The 19,788-nt window shown below is 39.5% G+C and overlaps 1 protein-coding gene across 3 annotated transcripts in view; it reads right to left on the bottom strand.

Annotated features, from left to right (window-relative positions):
• Nucleotides 1-19,788, bottom strand: part of DDC (dopa decarboxylase) — a 65,390-nt gene that overhangs the window by 2,648 nt on the left and 42,954 nt on the right. The window contains exons 12-14 of one of the 3 annotated variants that reach the window (XM_026841556.1): nt 18,606-18,704; nt 10,942-11,043; nt 2,514-6,778 (exon numbers count right to left, since the gene is read on the bottom strand). In XM_026841556.1, the coding sequence (XP_026697357.1) occupies nt 6,554-6,778; nt 10,942-11,043; nt 18,606-18,704 (426 nt within the window). In that variant the 3' untranslated portion in view covers nt 2,514-6,553. Of the gene's footprint in view, nt 1-2,513; nt 6,779-9,778; nt 10,136-10,941; nt 11,044-18,605; nt 18,705-19,788 lie in introns of those variants that run through there. The other 2 variants (XM_026841557.1, XM_026841558.1) reach the window with 2 other exon arrangements.

A 19,788-nucleotide genomic window follows, 5' to 3' on the forward strand; every position in this document is an offset into this window, starting at 1 on the left:
GGGCCCCGCGCTCCCTCAGCCCCACGCCCCGCCCCGCTGCCGCTCACCAATCGCATAACGGAGCTCTGGGAGGCGCAGCCAATCAGAGATCGGGAGAGAGGGCCGAGTGGGAGGGGGGAAGGTTCGCCGCGCCAACGTCATCCCCCCGGGCCTACCGGGGCGCTGGGAGGGAGGGCGGCACGCGGGGCCTCCTGCTCCCTATTGGCTGCGCCTCAGCCGAACGCCCTCCAATAGAGGCAGGATCCGTGCCCTGGGATGTGAGCCGGCCCCGCCCCCGATGGCGGCCGCTCTGCAGTCCCGGCAGGGCGCTCGCAGCCCGGCCCGAGAAACTGCTGTGCTAAAGGCTGGGTTCTTCTGCTGAAGGTTAACAGCAGTCAAGAAGGAAGAGGCGAGAGAATTTAAAAGATTTTGTGGCGTTTATTGCCTATCCGGGCTACTTGCAATTGCAGCAGAAAATGGAAAGTGGAAGGAAAGTGTTCCCGTGGGGCACACACGTTCCGTGACCCCAGGAGCAGAAGTGCCGTGGCTCCTGTGTCGAACCTCGATAGCTGCCCAAAATGGTAGGGCAGCCCTCTGGTTTGCTAATGATCAGGCCTAGCATAAAGGACACAGCCAGCAGAAAGATGAACCAATAACCAAACTGTATTTGATACAAAAGGGTCAGTACATGGATGAGCACTGGGGGGACAAACAAGTCAGATTATATATAATCGACATCAATCCCACTGACCCCAACAGCAACACTGCACAACCAACAACGGGTGGAATAAATGGTGAAATGCAGTTTCCCATAGAAGGGACAGGAGACAACCAGGTCAATCAGCCAAATCCATAAGACCAAGGAAGCCACATACTGAATCTCTACACAGCCCACATTTACAAGAACCAGACCTGACTGGAGCCCAGTCCCAGGGAGGCAGGAGGTCCTTCCCCAACAGGGAACTCTGTAAAGTGCATCCACCTCACAGACAAACACTACCCCTTCCTGCAAGTGGTCCCAGCTTTTATCCCCAAGTGGGACACCTGACCTTTGGTTACTTACTGCAGACACCTGGGGCTCATTTACCCCATGGCTCTCCCTGCCAGGCCGGCCGCACCCTGGAGGGAAACCTAAAGGCAAACTCACCCCCCTTTGTGAAGGGCTGTGGGAATCACCCACATGTCAACCTTAATTTGGGGCTTGGGGTTGAAACCCCAGCATTTCACCTGCTCCCATTGGCAGAGCCCAGTTGCACGCCGATCTCTCCCCTCCGTTCAACTGGAAGGCCCTCTGGGTGCCCTTCATTCAGTCTGGAGGAGGCTGGGCCAGTGAAGCCCCAGGCTCTCCCCACAGTGACCACCCTGTGTGTGGAGGCAGTTTCACGGGAGACAATTTCCACAGGAGATGTGCCCAAGCGCAAGCCCTGGCTCACCGGGTGATTCAGGTGGTCGTGATGGGCAGCCACAACTTTTGCACATGCAGCACCTGACCACCATGACTGCCTATTTCACTTCTCCCCCTGGCACAGGCCACAAGGCTACCACAGACATCGTGGCAGCATCAGGAACTGATGCTAACATCCTTGGGAACAAGAGCTGATGAAGAGGCCTGTTTGGGAGAAGAGCTCTCCCAAAGCTGTCAGCAGCAGTAGCAGCACTCTGGCAGAGGGATGAGATGAATAACATGATGCCTTACACGGCAAAGGATGGTGGCCCAGGCAGATGTATCCTGTGGTTGTGGAGTCTTTAGCTGGATCACGCCAACCCACGTTCAAATTAGCACATCAACCTAGATGCAAATTAGCGCACCAACCTACATGCAAATTAGTGCACTATGCTGCAGTTATCCCTCTGGTATTAGCACAGTCACTTCTGTGTGGGTGAACATTTAATTTCCCGTGAGAAACATTTCTTACAGTTACTGTCAGGTTTTTGTTATACATCAAGCTTGTTATACCATTAGTGCAGACAGCATATCAAACTGTCTGCGCTACTGTGCAAGCTATCATCTAAGACCAAATTGGGCTAACATTTATAGTTTATAACACTGCTGACATCAAATTTCCACCAAGGCGTGCTTGCCTGATTTCCCTTGGGTTGCACAAGGGCAGGGAGAAAAAGAGCCTGCAGCTGCAAGCTCCCCTCGGGAACACAGGCTACGGCCAGGCAGAGCTAACGAAATGGGCCACTGCCTTGTCCTACATGATGGCGCATGAGCTGCAAACCAAAGCCAAAGCTGGGCAGCTGGCTCCAGTGGCAGATCCAGCTGCAGGACTGTGTAGAACTTTACAGAAGGGTTGGCATTGACCCTGGTTGTGGCCAGGCATTTTTCAGATTCATGTTGCTGAGGAGGAAACTTCCTGCAGGAACTCTAATTTGCAAAGTAATTTGTTCAAAGAACACATTGAGAAAAAGTCACTGATGGTGAAAATCAGGGCACTGACATGACCTGAGTGGGGAAGCTGGACCCCTTACAGCACATCTGGCACAAATAAAATGGGAAAAGCTTGGTTAAGAGCAAATACAGACAATAGTCACCGTTTTGTTTCCATTTATTAATGCTGCCAATTACAACCCACATGTCTGTTTAGTAGGCTTTGGATACAGACTTTGAAGAAACTCAACAGCTCATACATTATAATAGCACTAAACATCCGGTTATTTTTACATTTAGGTCATATAGAGTCTATGTATGCTATGTAGGTATTATCCATCAATGGTTATTTAATCTGTCCCCACCACCCTGGTGTTCAGTGTTCTCAGTATTATTTCTCATTTGCTCCTGTCTTTGAGCAATTCTAGTTTAGGGATGTCTCAAGGATTAGATTGCTGTTGTAAGGCAACTGCAATGTGATACCACTCATCAAATATGGTATCCTTACAGGAGACAACAACAAAACAACCACTATGAGCAGAATCTTATATGCAAAGGCAAGAGGAGGTTAGAAATTTAATAATTATAATGCAGTTCAGCATATAAATATATTAGCAATACTTTCATAAATACATCTTTTCACTATTTTACCACTAGTAATAAAATATAATCTGTCAATATTATTAAGAATGTAAGTATCGTACTAGCACTCCACTAGTTTAAAAAAAAAAGTACAGTTACGAAAAGTTACTTTTTTCCCTCCTTCTCTAGTAGCTGCACTGTCTCCCTTGAGATGTGGATATTCTACTAAAGTACTATTCTGAGATGTTTTAATTATTTTTAACATCAAACAGCATTAACTGGCACAGATTGTATTAGCTTTTGCACACAAGGCACAATAAATCCAGGTTCACATATTAATTGTCCATAAATACAGTATTTCGCACTGACACACATGTTGCAAAGCTACATAAGACAAACAGCAGTTACGTTCTTCTTTCAAAATGTTCAACGCTTTTGTTCTTGAGTTGATTACATAGCCCAGATTTCGTTTTCAGATGACCTCACATTAACAGTTGATGAAGAAATTACCATGTGGGGTACTATGAGGGTATGAGATACTGAATACTAAGGCAGCCTTCACCAATTACTTATTCAAATCATCCCAGAATTTCAGAAGAACTAGAATTGTGAACTTCAGATTTCTGTATTTGGCTGGCCATGGGGAAATATAATTCCTTGTCACTGCTGTTTATTAGAAGATTTACTTATGTCACTTCTTTAAAAACAAAAATAAATTAACTTCTACTGCATTTATAATATTTTAAATTAACCTTTATCTAAATTCTTTGGCAAAAGGAGTTTTGGTATCTGAACAACAGCCTTTTCTAAAACTGATACCCATATGCTGAAAAATGTAACTGAATGTCAGTTTTGCCAACATTTTTCCACAAATGCCTAGAGGGACCTATGTCTAATTCTGAGCTGCTGGGAATATTTCACCTCTCCTGGGTTTGGATGAGTATCCTGCCTGTGTCCCTGTTGTACAGCAGTTTGAGGCTCACACAGGCGTGCATCATCCACCTCTGCTCTGGTTTCCATGGAGAGGATTTCCACCAAAATCCTCTTATGTTCAGTCTAGTGTTTCCTTCACCTTATGTATTTTTTTCCAATTCTTATTAGTTAGATTCTAATTTCAATTATAGTCATATAAGCCCCAGGCAACTCTGTTTCATTTCAGTGGAATTATCCCGGCTTTACTCCATGATAGCTTTGATCAGAATCTGATATCTTTTTTTTTTTTTTCTGGACAGACCTGGTTATGTATTTCACATGCAAAATAGTGGTCTGTCTCACAGAGAAGGTGTAATTCTTCTCTGGCTCCTAGATTCTAGTGTTTTCATAATGTAAAAGCTGTAAAATTTTATCAGTGTGGACCATGCCCCCTCCCTGGCAGTGTTCAAGGCCAGGTTGGACGGGGCTTTGAGCAACCTGATCCAGTGGAAGGTGTCCCTGCACATGGCAGGGGGGTTGGAACTAAATGATCTTTAAGGTCCCTTCCAACCCAAACCAGTCTATGATTCTATGATTCTATATGTGCTATGGATGAACATTGTTTCCCAAGTCATGAGAACTGAATAATGTTTTAAAAAAAATAGTAACAGGGAAAGGAAATAACTGCCAGCATTTTCCGCTCTCTTCAGTCTACCAATCTACTGCATTGTGATACTATAGAAAAGCTTAATTTAATATTGGTTCTACTGAAGAAAATGATGCTATCAAAATTTCTGATACTGGAGCTGAGAGTTGTGTCTTATGGAATGCCTCAGTCACCCGCTTGAATATTACTTGGTTTTGTCAGATTGTCTTCCCTTGCTTCATCTGTGAAATCAATTCCTTAAAGAAATAGTAATGAGCTTTTCCATCTGGGTGGATGACACAGCCTTACAGAAGGGCAGTACGCCATCGCCTCCCCTAGTCACATAGTGTGACCTGCTGGAAATGCAGAGCTTGGCCAATTTTTCCTAAGTGTCAGGATTCGTGCACATCTCTTATGCACCACTTGCACACACATTAAGACTAATCCTTCCCCATTTTGCACCTCAGCAGTGAGGTGATGAGGAATCACTAGAAAAATCTGCCTAGTCCATAGTCAGCTTTAATCCCTTCTGGAAAGACAGTGGGTGGGAGCAGACTATGTGCCAAATTAACTGTCCCAGTGCATGATTCGTGGTCTACCTGCCACTTCCCAAATGTAGGAAGTATGCTTGCAAAGGATGGAGGAGGAAAGCTGAATAATTGTGCAAGTTGTTCTAGATGCTTTAGAAGTTAATTCGAGCAGTAAAAAGAAAAGATTAAAACAAATGCAAATTTAGAAATTAATCCTACAGATTATTTTTCTTGGAGTAGCTATTTAATTTGTTCTTATTTACACAGAAGTAACTTTCTGGAATTTGTGTTTTCAAAATGGCAGAAGTACTATTAAAGTAAGATAGTGTTTCTGACTTTGATTTCACCTCTTGACCGTACCTGCCTTCAAGAGGATGACATATCAATGGTTTGTGTCAAGTACACATTATTTGACTTACTCTGAAGGTTAATTGTTTTCCAGTATTTTTGTATTCCTTGCATCACTGTTAATGGAAGAAAACTACTGATGTGGGAACCAGATCTTATTTTGGGGGCTAGTTCTATTAATTTTTATTTTTATTGTAATTTGTTATCTTGTTTGTTAGCTAATTTCAGAAACAAAGAGTAACATTTTTGCCATCACATTTCTTAGCATATTGTGTCAAAGATTTATTACACAACAAAGTAAGCAGAATGGTAGCCATAAAAAGAAATCACAACTCTGTTTACAGAACACAGTTTACAGATTATTTTCAAGTAATCACTGCTTATAATAACTTGGTTAAAAATATAGAATACCGGGTAGCACATGGCTTTTGACAAAATTCTTAAGAAGGAGCTTTTAAGAGGGCTCATTATGAATGATCAAAGTGAAAACCAATGGCCAGCATAACCCATTTGCTGAGATTTGACAAAATGGCTGGTTTAAAAGCAAACTCTTTTAGAGAAAGTAGAGAACCTGCCACAAGGATGGTTAGTGTTCATTTAGTGCTCACTCACCCCTGCTCTGGCTGTATAAGTCCTGAAGTCCTAACTTCATTCACAGAATTACTGCAGCAAGCATGTCATGACATGACAGTGCCCCAAATGACAACAAGATCTGTGTGTACCCTGTTTAGACAGGACCTGAGCAGTGTTATAACCAGGTTACTGAACTAACCTCCAACTTGGATTCTTTCTGAAGTCACAGTAATGTTAAATTACTTGGTTGTAACACCTCATGGTTTCATGGTATCATCTACGAAGAAAGGAGTAGGTGTGCTAGGGGTTAATGGGGACGATGGAGGGAGCACTAACGCTTCCATTTTGATTACAAACTGGTAAGAAATGACAGCTGGAGCCCCCATGGCTATGTGCATCCTGGAAAAAGGCAAGATGAAAATACAGTACAGAGAAGAAATGACTAAGGTTACGACACAACTTGCTGGCAAGAATTTTGCTACTGTAGCTGGGCTATATAACAACAGGTTTGCATTTTTTTCCTTCATAATTTGACTTTCCCACCTGAGCCTAAAATAAAACTTGGCAACACAGAGAAAGCCAGTTAATTATCTCCTCCCCACTGCTACATCACTGCTGTAACTGCTGGTGGTGGTTTTGCTCCCATGTTTTCAGAAGAGCAGTTGCCAGCTGTGAGATGTGCTGCCAGGCAAACTTGATGTGGGTGGATTCCACTGTGCGGGAACAAATAGCAAAACGTAGCACAAACGTCTCTCGCAGGTGGCACGGGACCAGATGAATCTTCTTGGCCTCATTTATGCTTTTAAGAAGTGCCTTATTTAGTTCATTTGAGCCCTGAAATCATTGTAATTCAATAGATATGGTGATGAATTTCAGAAGCAAGTTTGGAATATGTAAATCCCACCAAGCAGTCAAGCCCAAGTACCACCAGTAACACACAACCACTTTCTCATCTCTCAGTGCTTTGCCATCAAAGGATTACAAAAAGATGATGGCGCAAGAGATAATTTCTCAGCCACAAAGAGATTTATGGATTAACTGGGGTTTAGAAGCAGTGTTCACACTGGGGCATTTGTGATAGCTGACTGCTTTTTTGTGACCTAAGGTCGTGAGCTATTCATTATTGCATCCTTTTCATTACACTTTTCTTAGATCTAATCAAACAAATGTGGGAGGAAGCTTTGCAATGAACTATACTAACATTTGTAAAACAAACCTTCCAGTCTTAAGCATGGCTTGTGTGAAAGAGTCTTTTGAACATGAAGATGGAGATCTTACCCTTAATTATGAAATAGTTAAGGTAATGTATCCCTGGTGTAAGTAAGTTGCATACTACCAGTAGAAACCCTAAAAAAACTATTTGCCTCAAGTTCTATAGGAAGTCTCTGCCACAAGAATTCTACAGAGTGTTTTTTGGGGGGCAGATTTTAGAAATGTGGTAAACTGACCCTCCCACCAGAAGTAAATAAACTTCTGCATTCCGGGAAACAGATATGAATGTTAAATATCTTGCAGAAGGTCAGAGGGACTCACATGTGGTATTGAATTGAATTTTATCTCCTCTAATATACTTCATTCCCCTTGTGCTCAAACAGTGACTGTGAGGATTTCCCTTAGAGCAGCTGTATGTTCTTAATATCAAATCTCAAAACAAATAGGATTGCACGGAGGAGGACTGGTTCTTTTGCAAGTTCAGCTAATGTTGTATCAATGATTTTTCTAGTTTATGTCTGTCACAACTTGAGAATAAAACAAAAGATGTAACCAGATTTTCAAAAAGAGTAGTAAATCACTTTAAATGAAAATATAGAAAGAAGGGATCCCAAAATCTTGTGATTTTTTGAAGTGCTAGCTGCCTATCTTTGGCAGTCTTTGTTGCACAAATTAAAGGAACCCGCCTCTCTAACTCTTATCAACAGACAGAGAGATGGCTTCAGCCTTGCTGGACAGTTGGCTGTAATAGCTTAGGATATACTATGTTGATCTTGAGGGATATAATTTTATCCTTTAGGGAAGCATCTTAGCTGTTGTACAGCCCTTACTCTTTCTATTACACTGCTGGTAACACAGAATTGCAAGAGATGTAAGGAGCATCTGTGCTTTTACTGCAGAGCTCCCTTATGGAGAACACTCACTGTGGTAAAACAGTCACAAATGGACAAATCTGTCTATTCAGCAGCGGTTTTCTTACTGTAGCAGCACAGGTCTTCTTGAAAACATATCAGAAAACATGTTCTCTCAAATCTGCACAGTTGTGACTTGCCTGCTTAGCCTTTTTGCATATAAAACAAAGCATGAGGGAGACACAGTTTCCCACTGGCACTGAGGATAAATGCATTATTCTCATGGTTTTAGATCATCTTAGTTAGAGCTGAACCTAAGTCAAAGCCTTGTGCTGACTTAGCACAAGTTGTTAGGGAATTTGGATGACAGCCTGAAATTCATGGCTTAGCCTTAGTCTTCTAGGAGATATTTATGCAACTCAAACGTTCCTAACTAAGAAAAGGACCAACTTTGGTGCCTTTCAAGTCCCTACCCATTATGGGTCAGTCACTGTAACAATGACATACTGCTTTCTTATCAAAGGTAATCCATCATTAAAATGATGATCCTTGCCATTGTTAATATGAAATGAACAGCACTAACTTTTAGGCAATACAAGCGGTTATATGATGTTAATGCCCTTGGCAGGGGTGAGGGGAGGAAGGAGAAAGATTTATATATCCTTCTTCTGTTCTACTCTCACAGCTGCACCCAGGGGCTGCTGTGACACTGGGGTGTCACATCAAATTGAAGTCAGTAGTGACTAATCCTCTCTCAGAGCTTTGAGAAGCCAGCTCTGATTGAGTCTGTCAGCTTCAATAAGACAGTATTCTCACCCCCTTGGAGAAATGAGTAGCTTGACTTGTATTCATCTGCAGATATGACAAGAAGGCCAAAAATTAACCCTCTGACATGACACATTTGATATATATATCAAATATAATATGAAAGGCACACGCTTAACAGTGTGAAAGGCAAAAAATTAAGTTACAGCTAAGCAAAAAAATAAAACAGGATTTCTGAAGAACAAAGGAAAAATATTTCATACTTTTACAGCTGTACAACATTACAGTTCAAGTCCCCTGTCCCTCAGTCCTACTGTAATTACATAAAAGTTACAAGTATCCTACTTCTAAGATGCATTTTAATACAAATTGCAGAAATCGAAGATTTTTGAAAGAGTGATTTAAAATGCAAATAAAGCTGTAAATATAACTATAAACCACTCTTCATTTAAAAACTTGTTAGTTTTGTTTTCTTTTTTGGACTGGAAAGGCAAGTGATGAAAAGACTCCTGTTTCAACATTGGTTTTCAGAAGAATCACACCTTTATTCTACAACTTGTCCAAAAGTTTCTTAGCTACATGTCCAATATTTACCTTCTCTTGTAAAACTGCCTTTCCCTGTAGACCTGATTTCTTTCTCTGGATCATCAGGGACAGGAGAATAGAGGTAGATGAACTACTGCTCTGATCAAAAGTGACAATTCTTGTATTGCTATGCTCTATTTCACCGGGACTGTTCCTTTAAAGTAAAAGTAGAGCACTGACTAACAGCTGTCTCTGGATCTGCAAAACTAGTGTTTGCTTGTTCCGTGTGACAGAACAGACTACAACCAACATCTTGCTACTGAACAATAAAAGCCACAGAACCTATTCTTCAAAATCTTTTAAAAGTGCTTGTTAGGAAAAAAATTATATTAATGTTTCCACTTAATGGAAAAACTCCATGTTCTGTAATCTGTCTGATCCCATAGCAGTAGACCTTTTTTTTTTTTTTAATTTAATTTTATTTTATTTTAAGCAACATAAGTTCAAACAAACCCATTTTTCTATTCCAGATGAATTCACCAATACCTTATTGTTAAAGATTTGCTAGCTCCTTTAGCCAATTGCATCAAACTCAGGTAACTGGGGCAACTGAAGGACTGAGAAAAGAATTTGTGAAAAGTAGAAATACCACACTACCTAGAAGGAGCCAGTATGTGCTTGTGAGCCTCCAGAAAAGCTAAAAGCTCATTTAGGTATCATGTGAACTAGAAACACCAGTGCTGTTATTTATTATTGCTTGGTGTTCAGACTCAGTGTCACAATCCACTCTTTTACAGAGGCTTTGGTTGCAAGCTCTTCTATTAAATGAGTTCTTTACCTAAAATAAGACACTGGCCCCCTTTTAATGTCTGATTAAACAAGTGAGCCTCCCAACTACTGCAGTTTTTATGCTGTGAGAGCAGAGTGAGTCTTTGAGTTTCTGTTGGGTAAGGTCTCTACGTCAATAAACTTGGCACTTACAGAAATCTTGGGGAACAGAAGGCCAACAAGGGTGAAAGGATCATGTTCAGAAAAAAAAAGCAGACCAGGGCCAAGGGCAGCTGGGAAGCTGGCCTCCCATGCAACCTGTTCTTACTCGTATCTTGCTCCTATTTGTCTGGTCTGACTGTAGGATTTTATAAATTAAAATGTATTCTTTAAAGAAAATAACAAAAAAGTGTTTACTACTCTAATCTTCAACTAATATTAGTCATATATATATATAAAATTGGTTATTAAATACACACACACATAAAATTAAGTTGACAAGAAATATGTCATACAGTCACATACACTCACACATCATACAAAAATGTCTGGGAAAATATATTAAAACAACCATCTTCATCAAAGTCCATCAAGCATAGAATATGACAGTCCTTTTGTATGGTTAGGTAGACCATTTTTTTGCCTTGACTCTATATTTCCATACCCTAATATGCTTGAATTTCTCTTAAGCATTTGATTTATTTTTAACAAAATTGTCTTAAGATTTTTCCTTTAATCTGCTTTGATCTCCATAAAATCCTTTTACTTTTCTTTAAAAATAATTAAGTATATTAACTACAAAAACTATATTCAATTGCAGGTTATTGTATTGCTATAAAACACAACAGAAGAAATAGGCGGTCTTAGCTGCCTTACCTTCAGTCGAAAACAGACTAGTCCCAAGACAACCTCAGCACAGATCTCAAATCTTTCATCCTGAAGGACTAAATGTTCAAACTGATGTGACAGCCTGACATGCTGAGAAGAGAAAGACAGTATCTACGTTGTATAAATTTGATTCATCAAGAGAAAAAATGTGCTAAATTGCTTCCATCCCTAATTGCTTCTCTCTGTTCTCTCCTCTGATATGTGATAATATTCACATATCACCATCTGTTTATGTTAACTTATATCCCATTTATGACTTCCAGAGACCATACTGAGCCATTACTATATTAGTAGCTCAGTCTATCTTAGGCAATACTAGCCCATTTCTTAATGAAACATTTCGTCACACTTTTATACGATACCATATTAATAGTAAGTAATTGTAATAATTCTTCTTTAGGTTTTCTACCACTGTCAGTTTTGGCTGGGAATGGCTAAAGAGTCCAGAAGAAATTATACAGAAAGGGGGAGATGCACAGCTATAAATACAGAAAATTATCACAATTCCAGTGCAAAATAAGCTGGAAAGATACACTTTTTAGAATAGTTCACTTAACATGATGGCAACTGTGAAGAAGGAGAGAAATTGCTGACTCGCCTGACCTGGGTGCTGAGATTCAGTTGAAAAGAAAGGTGATGGCAGCAGAATCAAGAAAATGGATAGCAAATCTGAGCCAACATGTTTATAAGTTACTGGGGAAAAAAATGACATTGGACACCAAGCCAGAGAAATTATTTTGGAGCACAGGAGCATTTTGAAGCCAGTGCTCCTCCAGAATCAAACAAATAGATAAACCAACAAGCATACTAACAACCAGCTGGGAAGTCTTAACATCAGTCAGTGATGCATTCTCATACCATGTTTTGCTTTCTTCCAAACAGAAAAGGGTATGGGAAAAAAACAACCCATATACTCATCAGGTACCTGCAGTACCTTATCCAGTCCCTCTCTCACTGGCTATCATCAGTTTAGTGCTCACTATCCTAAAAAAAAAAAAAAAAAAAAAAAAAAAATCATCTATTAGAATTAGTTTGTCTTCATGCAATAGCCAGTCTACACCAAAAATTATCAGCAACATCTAAAATGATGTTTAAAAGTTTCTTAGCTTTTATATATTTACGATCACAAATAAGTTTACAAAAATAAACAACTAAGCTCATGTCTTTTCCTGCTTTTGCACTTTGCTTTTTTGAAAGTTCAGGACAGAAATGAAACATTTCACTTTGGGCCAGGGTTCAGTGTGGAATGTTTCATCTCACAGCAGCTTTTTCCAAAAGGGCAAGAAGAAGACAAAACAGAAATTACAGAACAGAAAAAAACAAAATAAAACAAAACAACAACACATTTTGCAATCTTAATCATAGCTTTCTGATGTTTGTTTCTTTCTGAAAATAGAAAAACATTGTTTATATTGAATCAAAACATTGCTTCAAAAGTTTCATATTGGGCATACTGGCACCCTATGCAAACCATCCAATCTTAACTGTTGTTACCACTTCCTCTTTGATCTTTGTTACATCCATTTATCATCTAAAATTAGACTGAAAGCTCTTTGAGTTAAGAACCAGACCAATAAACTGCCCAATCCTTTCCAGTGCATTTGAATGTTCTGCTAATATAAACAGCATGAGTTTACAGCTAATTGACAGAAGAAAATTGACCAGAAGTCTATGTATACATACAGATACTTGTATGCATAAGAGCATGGAAAACATATGTGAAATATGCATACGTGTTGTAATGATCTTTTACTGTTTCCTCTTATCCTCATCTTCTATAGCCTTAACCAAACGGATGTCTTTTACACAGCTCTGCAAAATTTCACACTGCATATACTGCATCTTGGAAATCAAAGCCATTTAAAAAAATCATGTTCAATGAGAAAAGAATTGCACAACTGTTCAGCTGAGTGTAATCAATAACTAAATTTAATCAAAATTTACCTGCGTAAGAACCGAATAAAATAAAAATTTAAGATTTGGCTTACTGCAAGTAGTTTGTAAAGAAAACTCTGGATGCATGCTGTGCATTTTATAGCAGGTATTTATGTCCACTTTTTGCACTAAAGGAATTTTCAGGAATTTGAAAGAAATCAAAGCAAGAAAAATATATTCTGTAAAACACAGATCAAAATTCTGGAAATATTTTGTATTCATGTCTGGATGAAAGTACTTTTATCCATCGCGAGTCTTAACAAGTAGCAATCATTTATGAAGCCACTGGGGGGCACCAAGTGTTTTTGATTATACAGAACTGGAAAGGAAAGTGGAGTTTAACTGACCTTTTCACCTGTAATAGCTCTGCTTAACACATTTACCGAAGGCCCTGCACCTTTGAACTATAAGCTATTATCCTGAGTTGCTTTTACAAAGGTTGTTGCAACCAAACATAATTAAACCCAATAAAGTTAAGCATTAAGCCTAGAAGTTGAAACTTTTTAAAACCGAAGGGCTTTTAGGTATCACGCCTGCGTCTGTGAGTCCAAGAGCTGTACCCATACTCTGGATGTGAGCATAGCAGTAGCTCACAGGAGGACACGTGGTTTTAGTGCTTCAACTTTTCAAGACAGGAAGGTAAACTGTAAAAATAAAGTCCTGTCTGGAGAACTCTGGGCACTGAAACTAAGGATAGGAAAGGAGAGGTGAACACTGACAAGGAGTTGGTTCTCAGTTTTCTGCTGAATATGTACATATCAAGCCTGATATATGCATATTTTAACCCTCAAAATGCTTTTGCTTTTGTGTCATGCTGTGTCCTCATGTCCCTAGTACCATTAACTTAAGAATAACTTCGAGCTGGCATTCAAATATTATTTAACCTTTAAAAATTATTTTATTTAATGCTGTTCTATAACAAAAAAGTGGACATACACAAACCAACTCACATACTGTTTCTAGCAATATCATTTGGAAAATCCCTTTATCATGTGGGTTCCCAAAGGGGAATCACTGCATTAGTGGCCTGGAAAGTTTTGGTATATAGGAACAGAGTACCAGCCCTTCTCTTCACAGTGAAATTTAGCAAACTGAAGAACCTTGTAAGGAATTTTTGTGTATCACTATCTATCTCAGGTAAATAGCTATTGCTGTCCTGAAGTGAGAAGGGAAACAAGAAAGGGATCCAATTCATTTAGTTATTCTGATGAGTGCTAGCTGATGCCTGCAAGCAGTTGGTGCTAATTGCTGTAAGGGGCCTCAGACAAGAATGGGCCCAAGGACCTAATTTCTGCAACCGTGATGGTACATCCAGGGGAGGGCAGATAAACCAGCAGACACCTGTGGAAGCCCCTCAGGGACTCTTCCCCAAATTTCAGTACATTTGCACGATGTATTAACATATGCACTAGATTCTCTGAAAATAGGTGTGTACTTCCCAGAAATAGCATGAATATTCATTTCTTTCATTGTATACAATAAGTGTGCTAAGTGTGCCCTTGTCTTTCTGTATGCACGTTAGCTGGAACAATCCCACATGCATCCAGCGCTGCAATAAAAATGCCTGCCTTCTAAAACTTCAAACTAAGTCTCAGAGGGTTGAGATCGAATTTACAGTAACAATTCAAGATTAAGGGAAATGTCTTACATCATCACTAATGGGAGCAGAAAACTTGTGAGGCATTAAGATGTGGTCCCTATTTAAAACAAGCTGTATTTGTGTATGTATATGTGTAAATATAAATGCTTCTGCACTGAGGTGTTTAAACTCAATTTTGATTTTGGGGCAAAGCCTTCAAGAACTAAAATAGTTTTTGATTGAAGGGAGCTTCTCTGAAGCATCAGCCCACATTAATGTGTATATGCAAGTAAGCATACCTGCCTAGCCTTGGTCACTTCATACTTTTTCTCCTATAGATTTCACCTCTTTGCCTGCCTTAGCTCACATCCCACTACACTCTGAAGGAAAATGCTGTCAAAAGTGTCTTCTCAACAGCCACTCGGACTGTGTCACTCCCCAGCTGAAATGCTATCTCTGGCTTTGCTGTTCGGTACAGCTACAGCTTAAGTCTCTGCTGTTGATTTTTAATGGAATTAGTTATCCTCGGCAAAGAAAGAAAGACCCGGTACACTGATTTCTTATGGTCCTATGGAGGATTCATCTGAGTCAGAATGTTCATCGGGATCACATACAAAAACATCAACTGCTAAATTTCTGGAATGACTTCTGAGCTCTTTGAGAGGACTTAAACCAATAAAGGAGTAATAGATAGTCAAACAGTTTGCAAATGGGCCATTTACAAATAGGCCATTTGGGTTTCACATTTATACTGACTCTGAGTGTTTGGAACCAGTCCAGAAGACTGTTACTGTTGTTGGGTTTGCCTTCTTTGTACATCTCCTTTGACTGAGGCTTTGGTACTTAACCTCCAAAATTTTTATTTTTCTCTCCCCACATCTGCCTGAGATGGCTGTCCCTCCCCTTTACCACTTGCTTTAAAACCTATACTTAGCAATAGGTTAATATTACATGTTGCATGGGAAAAGAGTACATAACTGGAAGGTTTAGAAAACAAAAAAGTTACTGCAAGTCACACATTCTCATCTACCAAGAATATTTTAGTTCCTAAATGTCTTCCTCAGTACAAGCATTTTGATGCAGACCTTAAGGTTGCAGACATAACAAACATATTTTTCTTAAAACATACTAATAAAGGAGAAGATAAAAAAAAAAAAAAAAAAAAAAAAAAAAGGTTTGTGAAGGGATAGTTGATAGCTATCTTTGGTCTTCCATATAGAAGCTTGGTGATCACACAGCAAATAGGGTGGCTTCTTCAGGATATGAAGTGTTTTTCCTCTCTGTGTCATGTCAGAAGCTCATTACTACTGAAAATCTCAAATCACTTTGTAAGTAATACCTGGCTGTGTAAAACAAGCTTAACTAGAAGTCTATAAACACTGGATAAATCTTCCTACAGTCTTCTGTGATCAGGAGCTGAAGTGTCTTTTTTTTTTTTCCCTAGGTGATCACAAGCATCTATATTGGGGTTTTTATAAACTCAGAAATGAATCGAAACCCTAGGTCCCAAACCTCTCAATAAAGCCCAGCCCTGAACCTGAACAGGCATGCCTATTGTATAGCGTGAGCAAGAATGATATGCCCTACACACAGATATGCTGACGTTATAAAAACTATGTGGTGTACGAGTGCATGCTACATCCCAAATGTAGGCATCTCCTTCCCCAAGCTCCAGCCCAAGGAGCTGTTTCAAACCTCTGCTCTTCTGCCTGACTCTGTGGCCCTTTTCCTGAGGCAACTCCTTAATAAGTACACAACAGAAAGAGAGCACGTCTTCCTGCTTCCCCAGCTCCATCCAGTCTGCTCTCCACTCGAAGGCTGAAATACCTGCTTCTGCCAGTGTTCCTAGGTCTTTTCTACCTGTGTCCACTGTATCACCCACTGCAATAAATGCAGGTTCAGAAATAATTCTGGCAACTACAGCTGTTCCCTTGAAACCCAGCTAAAAGTCCCAAGTACACAAGATACAATATCAACTATTCTCTTCAAGGACAGCCTTTGCCAGTAATAGGAAGATAAAAGCTGTTATTGTTAAGATGCTATATGTTTAAAAGAAAGCAACTTTTCGAGGCCAAGCACTGGGACAAGAAATTTTAAAGTGAAGTTAAATTTCACATTAATTTTCATTTGGAAACTCGTCTGTAGGTTTGAAAATACAAACCAGTGTCAGGCTGGTTTACATACTTCATTACTATGCTACCTAAAGAAAAGTCATCACAAGATATTTGGAACCCACAATAATTCCTGAGAAGAGGGGAAAATGTGCAAGATATGAAACACATTTATAATTGTTATTTTGGAGCTATGGATGCAACTTTACCAACATGTCTGCAAACTCACAAGAGGTATCTTAAATTCTGCTAGAGCAGGGAGCAAATCAAATGCAATTATTTCTTGAAATTTAAGTTGAAAAGAGAATTGCTAGAGATAGAAGTGACTTTTTTTTTAAAGCTGCTTTGGAACCCACTGAATTTAACCAGCATTCATCTGGGGGAGGCAGGTGGCAAGGAGAAACTAACTTAATGGTTCCAGTTTGACAGATGTATACAGTGAGCCGAATTCTGCACTTAATTACCCCTCTTGCCCTGTTGCAAACATAAGGTCATAACTTATTTTTCTCTGGGGAGCAATTTAGTCCTTAGTGAAATATTAAAATACATACTCAATCCAATGAGCCTTTGGGAATCTAGCTATCTGAAATACCTTTACAAATAAGGAAACATATTAGGGCTTTCATTTGCAGCCAGTATTTTTAAGAAAATATTTATTTGCTTAGCTTACTTGAACTTTATTGTGACAGAAAATATAAAAACCTGGTCCTCAGCTATGATTAGAGGAAGACAAGCACTTTTTGGCTGATCATTCAGGGAAATTTCTGGGAGACAGGGAAGGAGGGATCTTGTTGAATATAAATACTGACCTGTGGAAACCAGCCTGATAAAGACCTGTGTAATTGGTATGAGGCTTCCAAGTCTCTGTTTTCCCAGCCCTACTTAAAAACTTGGCATCATATTGAAATAATTGCAGTCTTCAGAAATCTAATGTGAGAGAGAATCCCACCAGAAACTGTAATGGTATCCTAGTAAAAGTGGTAACAAATCTTGTACTGATTTTTCATCAGAAGGATATGTAATCAGATTGCCACAAGGATGACAGAGCATCAGGATTGCCACCGTTGTCTGAATTTATTTCTGAAAGCCTCGTAGAGTCAGTTGAAAATTATAGTGTGATAAAAATGAGAAACAAAGAGGGTATCCTCCATCCCAGAGCCTTTCCAGATCAAAAAGGACTTCCTCATGCAGTGATTTTATAACAGTGGAAAAAAGCCTTTCTTAGGAATTAATCTGTTTAGTACCACAGTAAAAAGGAATGTGTGTCTGCAAGGAGTTTGCTATACTAGATCAGATCCTTAGCTAATGCATATTTTTGTAAATATTTAGAGCCAAGTCATGGATTTCCCCTCACTAGAAGTTTCTCTAGACTTCATAAAGACAAAAGGTATGCTTGAATTTGACTTTACTGCTACAGAGGAAGTATATCTATAATTTAGACTGGCGCCAGATGTGGGTTTTAGTGATAAAGAAACCCCTTCTTTTTATATCAAGAATAAACTTTGTACTTATTCATAACAATGTTACCAAACTGTAAATTGTACACATTTAAAAAAAAAAACAACAAAAAAAGAAGTATTTTAAACAGGAAACAAAGAAGGAGCAGAGGTATACATGCACAGTAAGTCACTGTATCCCTTAATCATAATCTAAACATGCTCTCAATGCATGCACATTAATAAAATCAAAAAGTAATGAATAAACATGTTTTTCTGCAGTAAAACTATGGGTATGCTCTTGCTTAATTTTAAAAGGAACTATGGTCCCACACTGCAGAAATTCCAAATTTCTAGATTTCTCTTCCCTAAAGATTAACACAAAATGGATGACAGTTTTGATCTTGCCATGATACAAAATTGTGACAGCACATGGGGCAAATGAGCACCACCCCTCTTGGACTGAGTTCTCTAAAAGCTGTTGCCTGTGCTTTCTGATGGGTACAGAAGTCACGGAAAGTAGACAGGTAGCCAGCTCATTTTCCCTTGCCATCCCACCACAGGTTACCCAAGAATGTGAATTCCAGTCACCTTGCGGATGTGATCCTGCAGTCCCGTGACCCCATACATCCTCAGTACGAACCAGAGCTTCAGGGAGCGGAACCTCCTGCCCAGGGGGATTTGCCAGTGCTGAAAGCCAGGGAGAAAGGAGGGCACCCATGTTAGAAGTCCCTGTTGCAGTGATACTGAAGAAACTGCACATTCTGAAATGATTTTGAAGCATGCCACATTGCCATATCCTACAGGCAGTTGCTAGAAGTGGGTCAAATAATAGTAGAAATGTCTATTCCTGTTTAATGCCCTGGTGTGACTGTTCAATACTCAAAATTTTCAAATTAAAATTGGAAAACGAGGTTGGTGTCAGAATGGAAGGGTCAAAAGGCAAATAAAATTTTCTTTGTGCATGAGTTCTCCTCGAAGGTTTTAGAAAAGTAAGTATCTTAGAAGCTGTCCTGGCTTTGGCTAGGGCAGAGTTAATTTTCTTCCCAGTAGCTGGTGCAGTGCTGTATTTTGGATTTAATATGACAATAATGTTGAAAACAAACTGATGTTTTAATTGTTGCTAAATTGTGCTTATCCTAAATTAAGGATTTTTCAGCTTCCCACACTCTGCCAGAGAGCAGGTGCACAAGAGGCTGTGAGGGAGCATGGCCAGGACAGCTGACCTGAACTAGCCAAAGGGATATTCCATGCCATAGGACATCATGGTCAGTATATATATTGGGGGGAGTTGCCTGAGGATATGGATTCTGGCTCAGAGACTGGCTGGGCATCAGTCAGAGGGTGGCGAGCAATTGCACTGTGCATCACTTGTCTTTCCTGGGTTTTAGTTCTCTCTCTTTTTGTTATCTTCCTTTTCATTACAACTATTATTAATAGTATTGTTATTGTTATTGTTATTGTTACTGTTATTGTTATGATTTATTGTTTTTATTGGTTTTATTATCATTATCATAATTATTTTTCAATTATTTTCAATTATTAAACTATTCTTATCTCAACCCATGAGTTTTACTTCTTTTTTTTTGATTCTTCTCCCCATCCCACTAGGCTGCGTGATGCTTAGTTGCCAGCTGGGGTTAAACCACAACAGAAGCTCATGTACATTATTTATAGTTGTGGGGCTAGCATCTACAATGACAGGCCCCTTTTCCATTTCAAAACAACTGTGTTTCTACTAGTTAAACATTAAAGCACATACACCTTTATTTTA

The sequence above is a fragment of the Athene cunicularia genome (genome assembly GCF_003259725.1).
Source record: "Athene cunicularia isolate RWA chromosome 2 unlocalized genomic scaffold, athCun1 chr2_part1, whole genome shotgun sequence".
Classification (NCBI taxonomy): domain Eukaryota; kingdom Metazoa; phylum Chordata; class Aves; order Strigiformes; family Strigidae; genus Athene; species Athene cunicularia.